The sequence below is a fragment of the Plectropomus leopardus genome, chromosome 22, assembly GCF_026936395.1.
Source record: "Plectropomus leopardus strain MGB_pleo_1.0 chromosome 22, ASM2693639v1, whole genome shotgun sequence".
In the NCBI taxonomy this organism is placed as follows: Eukaryota; Metazoa; Chordata; class Actinopteri; order Perciformes; family Serranidae; genus Plectropomus; species Plectropomus leopardus.
Genome location: NC_142197.1, coordinates 11,059,462 through 11,075,368, shown reverse-complemented (window position 1 = coordinate 11,075,368; position 15,907 = coordinate 11,059,462). Strand labels below are relative to the sequence as shown.

Below are 15,907 nucleotides of genomic sequence, written 5' to 3'. Positions count from 1 at the left end.
TTTGTTCATTCAGACACTTTTTTTTTTACAAAACTAGTTTTATTTGAAGAAAAGTTGACATTAGGTTTTTCATTGACATCAAGAGAAATGTACAAAATCATATCAAAATTCATTCAGAGTGCAGCTGATAGCAGGATTTAAAGAAACAACGGAAAATGGACGAAATCAAACTGGTGTCCCACATATAAGTTCAATAATCACAAACAGTAACTTTAATCCTAAAATAGTTTCCATAAATTAACATGTGTTAACATTGTCCTCTATTACAGCACGTGACATTTTAGGGATTGATGCTGGTAAATGAGCCCATCACCTGTGATTCCATCTTAAACTGATGCAGATTTACGCCTGCTTACAATCATCGGGACAGGTCTTTGCACCTCGTGCAAAAGCTGCTTGATAAGGGTCTGGATTGTTTCATGAATACGGAAGCGCTGTGTTCTGCCTCAGAAAGAGTGGATAAAATTGAAATATGCATTGAGGAAGCCGGTGGGATCTTCCAGTTGAGGGTAGTGACTGATGTGCTCATCCAGAATAGTGACTGTTGATCTCCGGACCAGCTGCCTGCAGAAATGAAAAACAGTTTTCAAATAAACTTGGGATTTTTTTTCGCGATGGCCACAAATACCAATAGGCTAGTGGTTTAAGACACTGCCTTTCAACCAAAGGATGAGGAGTTCAAATCCTGCTGTGAACCTTAATTTCATGTCAATTGAAAATTTGCGTCTCTTCAACAATGTTCAAGAAATACTTTAAAAGTCCAGATTCCAGCATATTTCTTACATAGAACAACTATTCATGACACAAAGTTGACATTGCAGTATTGGTTACATTCAAACAATGCATAGAAAACACAAAATCCAGATCAAATTAGGTCATACTTCATGACAAGATGATCTATGTATGCTGGGAAAGTCTTTTGTTTTACTGGCGTTTCCGTTGTGGCTCAATAGCTCTTTTACTGCCACATGGTTCAAAAGGTTTTTGGTTCAATCCCCACCTTATTCAAAGTTTCAAATTTGTCTTCTTGGATGCTTCCAGCGGACACTGATGATACTTTGTCTACTGTAGAATAGCGGTGACATTCTACCCCCTTAGACCACATGATTGTTGGTTCAAGTCCCGCTCTTCACAAACTTTTTGATTTCTTTCAGATGTTTTTGATTGGATTTAAAACAAAGTGGACCTCAGCATTGTCTCGTCTACTGTAGTGTAGTGGATAGGTGTTATGCCTTTCAACCACATGTTTGTTGGTTCAAGTCCCGCTCTTCACAAACTTTTTGATTTCTTTCAGATGTTTTTGATTGGATTTAAAACAAAGTGGACCTCAACATCGTCTCGTCTACTGTAGTGTAGTGGATAGGTGTTATGCCTTTCAACCACATGTTTGTTGGGTCAAGTCCCGCTCTTCACAAACTTTTTGATTTCTTTTAGATGTTTTTGATTGGATTTAAAACAAAGTGGACCTCAACATTGTCTCGTCCACTGTAGTGTAGTGGATAGGTGTTATGCCTTTCAACCACATGTTTGTTGGTTCAAGTCCCGCTCTTCACAAACTTTTTGATTTCTTTTAGATGTTTTTGATTGGATTTAAAACAAAGTGGACAACATCATTGTCTCGTCCACTGTAGTGTAGTGGATAGGTGTTATGCCTTTCAACCACATGATTGTTGGTTCAAGACCTACTCTTCACAAACTTTTTGGGTTTTTGTTAGATGTTCTCAATTGCATCCATAAACATAGACTGACAGACATACTCACAGCTCACTATGGCCTAGTGGATAGTGCAAAGAGCTGTGAATCAAAAGGTTCTTGGTTCAATACCACCACAAGACATTTTTCAATTTCAATTTCCACATGTTTTCTGTGGCATTTATGAGAGAAACCGAGAAATGTTGGGGTGCGAAAGATGGTGAAGTGACAAGGCGCGTGCCTTACGTACAAAAGGTTGACAGTTCAAGACTGACAACGAACGAGATTCCAAAAATGGTGACAAAAGTGAGCTAAGCCCCGGTGTGACCGAACGAGATTCCAAACACAGAACACCTCCCAAGGGATGGTGGAAAAACAGTGAGCTAAGTGAAGAGCGAACGAGATTCCCAAGAACGGTGACAGTGACGGTGACAGTGAAGGTGCGAGTGAAGGTGAGAGTGAAGGTGAGAAGGGAAAGAGAAAGAGAGAAGAGAAAAGGAGTATTGCAAAAAATCTTTTTTTTTGCCTTTTTTTAGTGAAAAAAGCACTATTTTTAGCAAATTTGTTACAAGAGGTTTGAACAGGCCTTGAACCCATGATCTCTTGATCACTGTCCCATTACTTTGCCACTACACCATCCGTGACACATTAAGTATTTAACGGAAGTTCTATATGAATGTGAAGTGGTCAGCGATGCTTAATTTTTTTTTTTAAAGAGTGTAGAGGGGATAAATACAATTAAAATATAAAATTTAAAATTAAACAATTGGGATAATTACAAAAACCCAAATTTCTTGTTAACAGAGCCATTTTTGTGATGGCAACACAAACCAAAAGATACATTTTAAAATGTTTTGTTTAAATGTTTAAAATTTTCCAATTATGTACAAATTTGATCACTAATCAAGTTGTTCACTGAAAAAGAAAGCATCATTTTTAAAGCAACACTTTTGTCCTAATTCAGATTAGTTCAGTTTGCTAAGATCTGGCAGTACTTAAGTGTACTACAGATCCTCGGTGCACTCACTGGTACAGACGGATAAACTGAGGATGAGGGTTGACGGGGTCCAGGGGTCCGTAGATCATGTGCACTGAAAGACAGAAAGGGAGGACAGGTTAAGGAGGTTTATACAATCACAAATTTAACCAAGCATTGTAGTTCCACGTGAGTTATGACAACCATAACAGTCTCACCCATAACGCTAACAAACGTACTTCCTTGTTTGTGGTTTCCAAGATGCAGACGTGCGACACGAGTCTCAATTTACCAACAAAATATACTGCAAAAAACTGCAATTGGGATGCCGCAGTGCTCTGCAGATGAAGTGTTTTGCATCGCTCAGACACGTGGAGGTGGAATACAAACGACATCGACTGACAAACATTTTACGATCGTAAAATACACCAAGTGCGGACTGAAATGCGCCCACAACAGACGAGACAAATTACCACGACAAACAAACGCCGATGCATCCACATCTACTGCACGTGGTAAAAGAATCAAGGTGAGTTGGACTAAATTTTCCCCTTTTTTCGATAACGTTAGTGCAGCGATGGCTAACTCTAAACAGTGCTTTTTTTTCTCATTGGATCAACTTGGCTTTGTTTATTTTAATGAATTGTACCATTTTAAACATCGTTTTTTATGCTATTTTCACCTGCTCCTGTCATTGCATTGCAAAATGCACGCATGCAAATGTGCAGAAATGCACTAAAGTGTTGGACCGACTAGTTTTGATGCCGTTAAATGTGATCTGAGCACTTACATGTATCTTGCAGGAAGCCGCCGTGTTTCCCTCACTGCATAACACGTCAGTCTGGTACATGTGCTCATTGAAGTACTATACTGTCATTTTTTACTCCTATTTTTCAAGGCATACTACACAATGACATTTTCTGTTATTTTGTTTTCTGTTACTTTTTTGGACAACATAGTATACTATAACTTAGTTGTGTTATTTTGGACCACGTACTATTGTATGACTTTTTTGTGCTATTTTAGACCACATACTATAGTATGACTTTTTTGTGCTATTTTAGACCACATACTATAGTATGACTTTTTAATGGTATTTTGGACCACATACTATAGTATGACTTTTTTGTGCTATTTTAGACCACATACTATAGTATGACTTTTTAATGGTATTTTGGACCACATACTATAGTATGACTTTTTTGTGCTATTTTAGACCACATACTATAGTATGACTTTTTCGTGCTATTTTGGACCACATACTACAGTATTATTTTTTTTTGTTGCTATTTTTGGACTATATATTATAGTATGACATTTTTGTGCAATTTTGGACCACATACTGTAGTATGACTCTTTTGTGCTATTTTGGACAACATACTATGGTATGACTTTTTACGGGTATTTTGGGCCACATATCATTGTATGACTTTTTTTTTCCCTGCTATTTTGGATGATCATTTTAATGGTATTTTGAACCACATACTGTAATATGATATTTTTGTGCTATTTTGAACCACATGTTATAGTATGACTTTTTTGTGCTATTTTGGTTCACATACTATAGTATGACCTTTTAATGATGTTTTGGACCACATACTATAGTATGACTTTTTTGTGCTATTTTAGACCACATACTATAGTATGACATTTTTTGTGCTATTTCAGACCACATACTATAGTATGACTTTTTTGTGCTATTTTGACTTTTTTGTGCTGTTTTGGACCGCATACAATTGTATGACTTTTTAATAGTATTTTGGACCACATACTATACTATGACTTTTTAATCCTACTTTGCACCACATATTATAGTATGACATTTTAATGGTATTTTGAACCACATACTATACTATGACTTTTTAATCCTACTTTGCACCACATATTATAGTATGACATTTTAATGGTATTTTGAACCACATACTGTAATATGATATTTTTGTGCTATTTTGAACCACATGTTATAGTATGACTTTTTTGTGCTATTTTGGTTCACATACTATAGTATGACCTTTTAATGATGTTTTGGACCACATACTATAGTATGACTTTTTAATGGTATTTTGGACCACATACTATAGTATGACTTTTTTGTGCTATTTTAGACCACATACTATAGTATGACTTTTTTGTGCTATTTTAGACCACATACTATAGTATGACTTTTTAATGGTATTTTGGACCACATACTATAGTATGACTTTTTTGTGCTATTTTAGACCACATACTATAGTATGACTTTTTAATGGTATTTTAGACCACATACTATAGTATGACTCCTTTGTGCTATTATAGATGACATACAATACTATGACTTTTTTGTGCTATTTTAGACCACATACTATAGTATGACTTTTTGTGCTATTTTAGACCACATACTATAGTATGACTTTTTAATGGTATTTTGGACCACATACTATAGTATGACTTTTTTGTGCTATTTTAGACCACATACTATAGTATGACTTTTTCGTGCTATTTTGGACCACATACTACAGTATTATTTTTTTTTGTTGCTATTTTTGGACTATATATTATAGTATGACATTTTTGTGCAATTTTGGACCACATACTGTAGTTTGACTCTTTTTTGCTATTTTGGACAACATACTATGGTATGACTTTTTACGGGTATTTTGGGCCACATATCATTGTATGACTTTTTTTTTCCCTGCTATTTTGGATGATCATTTTAATGGTATTTTGAACCACATACTGTAATATGATATTTTTGTGCTATTTTGAACCACATGTTATAGTATGACTTTTTTGTGCTATTTTGGTTCACATACTATAGTATGACCTTTTAATGATGTTTTGGACCACATACTATAGTATGACTTTTTTGTGCTATTTTGGTTCACATACTATAGTATGACCTTTTAATGATGTTTTGGACCACATACTATAGTATGACTTTTTTGTGCTATTTTGACTTTTTTGTGCTGTTTTGGACCGCATACAATTGTATGACTTTTTAATGGTATTTTGGACCACATACTATAGTATGACTTTTTTGTGCTATTTTAGACCACATACTATAGTATGACTTTTTTGTGCTATTTTAGACCACATACTATAGTATGACTTTTTAATGGTATTTTGGACCACATACTATAGTATGACTTTTTTGTGCTATTTTAGACCACATACTATAGTATGACTTTTTTGTGCTATTTTAGACCACATACTATAGTATGACTTTTTAATGGTATTTTGGACCACATACTATAGTATGACTTTTTTGTGCTATTTTAGACCACATACTATAGTATGACTTTTTTGTGCTATTTTAGACCACATACTATAGTATGACTTTTTAATGGTATTTTGGACCACATACTATAGTATGACTTTTTTGTGCTATTTTAGACCACATACTATAGTATGACTTTTAATGGTATTTTGGACCACATACTATAGTATGACTTTTGTGCTATTTTAGACCACATACTATAGTATGACTTTTTAATGGTATTTTGGACCACATACTATAGTATGACTTTTTGTGCTATTTTAGACCACATACTATAGTATGAGTTTTAATGGTATTTTGGACCACATACTATAGTATGACTTTTTTGTGCTATTTTAGACCACATACTATAGTATGACTTTTTCGTGCTATTTTGGACCACATACTACAGTATTATTTGTTTTTGTTGCTATTTTTGGACTATATATTATAGTATGACATTTTTGTGCAATTTTGGACCACATACTGTAGTATGACTCTTTTGTGCTATTTTGGACAACATACTATGGTATGACTTTTTACGGGTATTTTGGGCCACATATCATTGTATGACTTTTTTTTTCCCTGCTATTTTGGATGATCATTTTAATGGTATTTTGAACCACATACTGTAATATGATATTTTTGTGCTATTTTGAACCACATGTTATAGTATGACTTTTTTGTGCTATTTTGGTTCACATACTATAGTATGACCTTTTAATGATGTTTTGGACCACATACTATAGTATGACTTTTTTGTGCTATTTTAGACCACATACTATAGTATGACTTTTTGTGCTATTTTAGACCACATACTATAGTATGACTTTTGTGCTATTTTAGACCACATACTATAGTATGACTTTTTGTGCTATTTTAGACCACATACTATAGTATGACTTTTTAATGGTATTTTGGACCACATACTATAGTATGACCTTTTAATGATGTTTTGGACCACATACTATAGTATGACTTTTTTGTGCTATTTTAGACCACATACTATAGTATGACTTTTTAATGGTATTTTGGACCTCATACTATAGTATGACTTTTTTGTGCTATTTTAGACCACATACTATAGTATGACTTTTTTGTGCTATTTTAGACCACATACTATAGTATGACTTTTTAATGGTATTTTAGACCACATACTATAGTTTGACCTTTTAATGGTATTTTGGACCACATACTATAGTATGACTTTTTTGTGCTATTTTAGACCACATACTATAGTATGACTTTTTTGTGCTATTTTAGACCACATACTATAGTATGACTTTTTTGTGCTATTTTAGACCACATACTATAGTATGACTTTTTAATGGTATTTTGGACCACATACTATAGTATGACTTTTTTGTGCTATTTTAGACCACATACTATAGTATGACTTTTTAATGGTATTTTGGACCACATACTATAGTATGACTTTTTTGTGCTATTTTAGACCACATACTATAGTATGACTTTTTAATGGTATTTTGGACCACATACTATAGTATGACTTTTTGTGCTATTTTAGACCACATACTATAGTATGACTTTTTAATGGTATCTTGGACCACATACTATAGTATGACTTTTTTGTGCTATTTTAGACCACATATTATAGTATGACTTTTTCGTGCTATTTTGGACCACATACTACAGTATTATTTTTTTTTGTTGCTATTTTTGGACTATATATTATAGTATGACATTTTTGTGCAATTTTGGACCACATACTGTAGTATGACTCTTTTGTGCTATTTTGGACAACATACTATGGTATGACTTTTTACGGGTATTTTGGGCCACATATCATTGTATGACTTTTTTTTCCCTGCTATTTTGGATGATCATTTTAATGGTATTTTGAACCACATACTGTAATATGATATTTTTGTGCTATTTTGAACCACATGTTATAGTATGACTTTTTTGTGCTATTTTGGTTCACATACTATAGTATGACCTTTTAATGATGTTTTGGACCACATACTATAGTATGACTTTTTTGTGCTATTTTAGACCACATACTATAGTATGACTTTTTTGTGCTATTTTAGACCACATACTATAGTATGACTTTTTAATGGTATTTTGGACCTCATACTATAGTATGACTTTTTGTGCTATTTTAGACCACATACTATAGTATGACTTTTTAATGGTATTTTGGACCACATACTATAGTATGACTTTTTTGTGCTATTTTAGACCACATACTATAGTATGACTTTTTAATGGTATTTTGGACCACATACTATAGTATGACTTTTGTGCTATTTTAGACCACATACTATAGTATGACTTTTTAATGGTATTTTGGACCACATACTATAGTATGACTTTTTTGTGCTATTTTAGACCACATACTATAGTATGACTTTTTCGTGCTATTTTGGACCACATACTACAGTATTATTTTTTTTTGTTGCTATTTTTGGACTATATATTATAGTATGACATTTTTGTGCAATTTTGGACCACATACTGTAGTATTACTCTTTTGTGCTATTTTGGACAACATACTATGGTATGACTTTTTACGGGTATTTTGGGCCACATATCATTGTATGACTTTTTTTTCCCCTGCTATTTTGGATGATCATTTTAATGGTATTTTGAACCACATACTGTAATATGATATTTTTGTGCTATTTTGAACCACATGTTATAGTATGACTTTTTTGTGCTATTTTGGTTCACATACTATAGTATGACCTTTTAATGATGTTTTGGACCACATACTATAGTATGACTTTTTGTGCTATTTTAGACCACATACTAAAGTATGACTTTTTAATGGTATTTTGGACCACATACTATAGTATGACTTTTTGTGCTATTTTAGACCACATACTATAGTATGACTTTTTGTGCTATTTTAGACCACATACTATAGTATGACTTTTTAATGGTATTTTGGACCACATACTATAGTATGACCTTTTAATGATGTTTTGGACCACATACTATACTATGGCTTTTTAATGCTGTTTTGGACCACATACAATATTATGACTTTTTTTGTGGTATCTTGGACCACATACTACAGTTTTTTTTTTTTGTTGCTATTTTTGGACTACATATTATAGTATGAAATTTTTGTGCAATTTTGGACCACATACTGTAGTATGACTCTTTTGTGCTATTTTGGACAACATACTATGGTATGACTTTTTACGGGTATTTTGGGCCACATACCATTGTATGACTTTTTTTTCCTGCTATTTTGGATGATCATTTTAATGGTATTTTGAACCACATACTGTAATATGATATTTTTGTGCTATTTTGAACCACATGTTATAGTATGACTTTTTTGTGCTATTTTGGTTCACATACTATAGTATGACCTTTTAATGGTATTTTAGACCACATACTATAGTATGACTTTTTGTGCTATTTTGGACCACATACTATAGTATGACTTTTTTGTGCTATTTTAGACCACATACTATAGTATGACTTTTTAATGGTATTTTGGACCACATACTATAGTATGACCTTTTAATGATGTTTTGGACCACATACTATAGTATGACTTTTTTGTGCTATTTTAGACCACATACTATAGTATGACTTTTTAATGGTATTTTGGACCTCATACTATAGTATGACTTTTTGTGCTATTTTAGACCACATACTATAGTATGACTTTTTGTGCTATTTTAGACCACATACTATAGTATGACTTTTTAATGGTATTTTAGACCACATACTATAGTTTGACCTTTTAATGGTATTTTGGACCACATACTATAGTATGACTTTTTTGTGCTATTTTAGACCACATACTATAGTATGACTTTTTTGTGCTATTTTAGACCACATACTATAGTATGACTTTTTTGTGCTATTTTAGACCACATACTATAGTATGACTTTTTAATGGTATTTTGGACCACATACTATAGTATGACTTTTGTGCTATTTTAGACCACATACTATAGTATGACTTTTTAATGGTATTTTGGACCACATACTATAGTATGACTTTTTTGTGCTATTTTAGACCACATACTATAGTATGACTTTTTAATGGTATTTTGGACCACATACTATAGTATGACTTTTTTGTGCTATTTTAGACCACATACTATAGTATGACTTTTTAATGGTATCTTGGACCACATACTATAGTATGACTTTTTTGTGCTATTTTAGACCACATATTATAGTATGACTTTTTCGTGCTATTTTGGACCACATACTACAGTATTATTTTTTTTTGTTGCTATTTTTGGACTATATATTATAGTATGACATTTTTGTGCAATTTTGGACCACATACTGTAGTATTACTCTTTTGTGCTATTTTGGACAACATACTATGGTATGACTTTTTACGGGTATTTTGGGCCACATATCATTGTATGACTTTTTTTTTCCCTGCTATTTTGGATGATCATTTTAATGGTATTTTGAACCACATACTGTAATATGATATTTTTGTGCTATTTTGAACCACATGTTATAGTATGACTTTTTTGTGCTATTTTGGTTCACATACTATAGTATGACCTTTTAATGATGTTTTGGACCACATACTATAGTATGACTTTTTGTGCTATTTTAGACCACATACTATAGTATGACTTTTTGTGCTATTTTAGACCACATACTATAGTATGACTTTTTAATGGTATTTTGGACCTCATACTATAGTATGACTTTTTTGTGCTATTTTAGACCACATACTATAGTATGACTTTTTAATGGTATTTTGGACCACATACTATAATATGACTTTTTTGTGCTATTTTAGACCACATACTATAGTATGACTTTTTTGTGCTATTTTGGTTCACATACTATAGTATGACCTTTTAATGATGTTTTGGACCACATACTATAGTATGACTTTTTTGTGCTATTTTAGACCACATACTATAGTATGACTTTTTAATGGTATTTTGGACCTCATACTATAGTATGACTTTTTTGTGCTATTTTAGACCACATACTATAGTATGACTTTTTTGTGCTATTTTAGACCACATACTATATTATGAGTTTTAATGGTATTTTGGACCACATACTATAGTATGACTTTTTTGTGCTATTTTAGACCACATACTATAGTATGACTTTTTTGTGCTATTTTAGACCACATACTATAGTATGACTTTTTAATGGTATTTTGGACCACATACTATAGTATGACTTTTTTGTGCTATTTTAGACCACATACTATAGTATGACTTTTTGTGCTATTTTAGACCACATACTATAGTATGACTTTTAATGGTATTTTGGACCACATACTATAGTATGACCTTTTTGTGCTATTTTAGACCACATACTATAGTATGACTTTTTAATGGTATTTTGGACCACATACTATAGTATGACTTTTTTGTGCTATTTTAGACCACATACTATAGTATGACTTTTTAATGGTATTTTGGACCACATACTATAGTATGACTTTTTTGTGCTATTTTAGACCACATACTATAGTATGACCTTTTTATTGTATTTTTGGCCACCTACTATAGTATGACTTTTTGTGCTATTTTAGACCACATACTATAGTATGACTTTTTTCGTGCTATTTTGGACCACATACTACAGTATTATTTGTTTTTGTTGCTATTTTTGGACTATATATTATAGTATGACATTTTGTGCAATTTTGGACCACATACTGTAGTATGACTCTTTTGTGCTATTTTGGACAACATACTATGGTATGACTTTTTACGGGTATTTTGGGCCACATATCATTGTATGACTTTTTTTTTCCCTGCTATTTTGGATGATCATTTTAATGGTATTTTGAACCACATACTGTAATATGATATTTTTGTGCTATTTTGAACCACATGTTATAGTATGACTATTTTGTGCTATTTTGGTTCACATACTATAGTATGACCTTTTAATGATGTTTTGGACCACATACTATAGTATGACTTTTTTTTGCTATTTTAGACCACATACTATAGTATGACTTTTTTTGTGCTATTTTAGACCACATACTATAGTATGACTTTTTTGTGCTATTTTAGACCACATACTATAGTATGACTTTTTTGTGCTATTTTAGACCACATACTATAGTATGACTTTTTAATGGTATTTTGGACCACATACTATAGTATGACCTTTTAATGATGTTTTGGACCACATACTATAGTATGACTTTTTTGTGCTATTTTAGACCACATACTATAGTATGACTTTTTAATGGTATTTTGGACCTCATACTATAGTATGACTTTTTTGTGCTATTTTAGACCACATACTATAGTATGACTTTTTTGTGCTATTTTAGACCACATACTATAGTATGACTTTTTAATGGTATTTTAGACCACATACTATAGTTTGACCTTTTAATGGTATTTTGGACCACATACTATAGTATGACTTTTTTGTGCTATTTTAGACCACATACTATAGTATGACTTTTTTGTGCTATTTTAGACCACATACTATAGTATGACTTTTTGTGCTATTTTAGACCACATACTATAGTATGACTTTTTAATGGTATTTTGGACCACATACTATAGTATGACTTTTGTGCTATTTTAGACCACATACTATAGTATGACTTTTTAATGGTATTTTGGACCACATACTATAGTATGACTTTTTGTGCTATTTTAGACCATATATTATAGTATGTTTTTTTAATGTTTTTTTGGACAACATACTATATTATGACTTTTTGTGCTATTTTAGACCACATACTATAGTATGACTTTTTAATGGTATCTTGGACCACATACTATAGTATGACTTTTTGTGCTATTTTAGACCACATATTATAGTATGACTTTTTCGTGCTATTTTGGACCACATACTACAGTATTATTTTTTTTTGTTGCTATTTTTGGACTATATATTATAGTATGACATTTTTGTGCAATTTTGGACCACATACTGTAGTATGACTCTTTTGTGCTATTTTGGACAACATACTATGGTATGACTTTTTACGGGTATTTTGGGCCACATATCATTGTATGACTTTTTTTTTCCCTGCTATTTTGGATGATCATTTTAATGGTATTTTGAACCACATACTGTAATATGATATTTTTGTGCTATTTTGAACCACATGTTATAGTATGACTTTTTTGTGCTATTTTGGTTCACATACTATAGTATGACCTTTTAATGATGTTTTGGACCACATACTATAGTATGACTTTTTTGTGCTATTTTAGACCACATACTACAGTATGACTTTTTGTGCTATTTTAGACCACATACTATAGTATGACTTTTTAATGGTATTTTGGACCTCATACTATAGTATGACTTTTTTGTGCTATTTTAGACCACATACTATAGTATGACTTTTTAATGGTATTTTGGACCACATACTATTATATGACTTTTGTGCTATTTTAGACCACATACTATAGTATGACTTTTTAATGGTATTTTGGACCACATACTATAGTATGACTTTTTGTGCTATTTTAGACCACATACTATAGTATGACTTTTAATGGTATTTTGGACCACATACTATAGTATGACTTTTTTTGTGCTATTTTAGACCACATACTATAGTATGACTTTTCGTGCTATTTTGGACCACATACTACAGTATTATTTTTTTGTTGCTATTTTGGACTATATATTATAGTATGACATTTTTGTGCAATTTTGGACCACATACTGTAGTATGACTTTTGTGCTATTTTGGACAACATACTATGGTATGACTTTTTACGGGTATTTTGGGCCACATATCATTGTATGACTTTTTTTTCCCTGCTATTTTGGATGATCATTTTAATGGTATTTTGAACCACATACTGTAATATGATATTTTTGTGCTATTTTGAACCACATGTTATAGTATGACTTTTTTGTGCTATTTTGGTTCACATACTATAGTATGACCTTTTAATGGTATTTTGGACCACATACTATAGTATGACTTTTTGTGCTATTTTAGACCACATACTAAAGTATGACTTTTAATGGTATTTTGGACCACATACTATAGTATGACTTTTTGTGCTATTTTAGACCACATACTATAGTATGACTTTTTGTGCTATTTTAGACCACATACTATAGTATGACTTTTTAATGGTATTTTGGACCACATACTATAGTATGACCTTTTAATGATGTTTTGGACCACATACTATAGTATGACTTTTTAATGGTATTTTGGACCACATACTATAGTATGACTTTTTAATGGTATCTTGGACCACATACTACAGTATTTTTTTTTTGTTGCTATTTTTGGACTACATATTATAGTATGAAATTTTTGTGCAATTTTGGACCACATACTGTAGTATGACTCTTTTGTGCTATTTTGGACAACATACTATGGTATGACTTTTTACGGGTATTTTGGGCCACATACCATTGTATGACTTTTTTTTCCCCTGCTATTTTGGATGATCATTTTAATGGTATTTTGAACCACATACTGTAATATGATATTTTTGTGCTATTTTGAACCACATGTTATAGTATGACTTTTTTGTGCTATTTTGGTTCACATACTATAGTATGACCTTTTAATGGTATTTTAGACCACATACTATAGTATGACTTTTTTGTGCTATTTTAGACCACATACTATAGTATGACTTTTTGTGCTATTTTAGACCACATACTATAGTATGACTTTTTAATGGTATTTTGGACCACATACTATAGTATGACCTTTTAATGATTTTGGACCACATACTATAGTATGACTTTTTGTGCTATTTTAGACCACATACTATAGTATGACTTTTTAATGGTATTTTGGACCTCATACTATAGTATGACTTTTTTGTGCTATTTTAGACCACATACTATAGTATGACTTTTTTGTGCTATTTTAGACCACATACTATAGTATGACTTTTTAATGGTATTTTAGACCACATACTATAGTTTGACCTTTTAATGGTATTTTGGACCACATACTATAGTCTGACTTTTTGTGCTATTTTAGACCACATACTATAGTATGACTTTTTGTGCTATTTTAGACCACATACTATAGTATGACTTTTTTGTGCTATTTTAGACCACATACTATAGTATGACTTTTAATGGTATTTTGGACCACATACTATAGTATGACTTTTTTGTGCTATTTTAGACCACATACTATAGTATGACTTTTTAATGGTATTTTGGACCACATACTATAGTATGACTTTTTTGTGCTATTTTAGACCACATACTATAGTATGACTTTTTAATGGTATTTTGGACCACATACTATAGTATGACTTTTTTGTGCTATTTTAGACCACATACTATAGTATGACTTTTTAATGGTATCTTGGACCACATACTATAGTATGACTTTTTTGTGCTATTTTAGACCACATATTATAGTATGACTTTTTCGTGCTATTTTGGACCACATACTACAGTATTATTTTTTTTTGTTGCTATTTTTGGACTATATATTATAGTATGACATTTTTGTGCAATTTTGGACCACATACTGTAGTATGACTCTTTTGTGCTATTTTGGACAACATACTATGGTATGACTTTTTACGGGTATTTTGGGCCACATATCATTGTATGACTTTTTTTTTCCCTGCTATTTTGGATGATCATTTTAATGGTATTTTGAACCACATACTGTAATATGATATTTTTGTGCTATTTTGAACCACATGTTATAGTATGACTTTTTGTGCTATTTTGGTTCACATACTATAGTATGACCTTTTAATGATGTTTTGGACCACATACTATAGTATGACTTTTTTGTGCTATTTTAGACCACATACTATAGTATGACTTTTTTTGTGCTATTTTAGACCACATACTATAGTATGACTTTTAATGGTATTTTGGACCTCATACTATAGTATGACTTTTTTGTGCTATTTTAGACCACATACTATAGTATGACTTTTTAATGGTATTTTGGACCACATACTATAATATGACTTTTTGTGCTATTTTAGACCACATACTATAGTATGACTTTTAATGGTATTTTAGACCACATACTATAGTTTGACCTTTTAATGGTATTTTGGACCACATACTATAGTCTGACTTTT

The 15,907-nt window shown here is 31.6% G+C and overlaps 1 protein-coding gene and 1 long non-coding RNA gene across 2 annotated transcripts in view; one reads left to right on the top strand and one right to left on the bottom strand.

The window, feature by feature from the left end:
* Positions 1–17: 17 nt before the first annotated feature.
* mest (mesoderm specific transcript) overlaps positions 18–15,907 on the bottom strand; it is a 39,022-nt gene continuing 23,132 nt past the window's right edge. The window contains exons 11-12 of the mRNA XM_042511656.2: positions 2,720–2,783; positions 18–564 (exon numbers count right to left, since the gene is read on the bottom strand). Coding sequence (XP_042367590.1) covers positions 447–564; positions 2,720–2,783 — 182 coding nt within the window. The 3' untranslated portion in view covers positions 18–446. The remainder of the gene's footprint in view (positions 565–2,719; positions 2,784–15,907) is intronic.
* The window catches only part of LOC148185871 (uncharacterized), a 32,490-nt gene continuing 19,492 nt past the window's right edge, over positions 2,910–15,907 (top strand). Inside the window, exon 1 of the long non-coding RNA XR_015775472.1 lies at positions 2,910–3,197. This is a non-coding gene — a long non-coding RNA (uncharacterized LOC148185871). The remainder of the gene's footprint in view (positions 3,198–15,907) is intronic.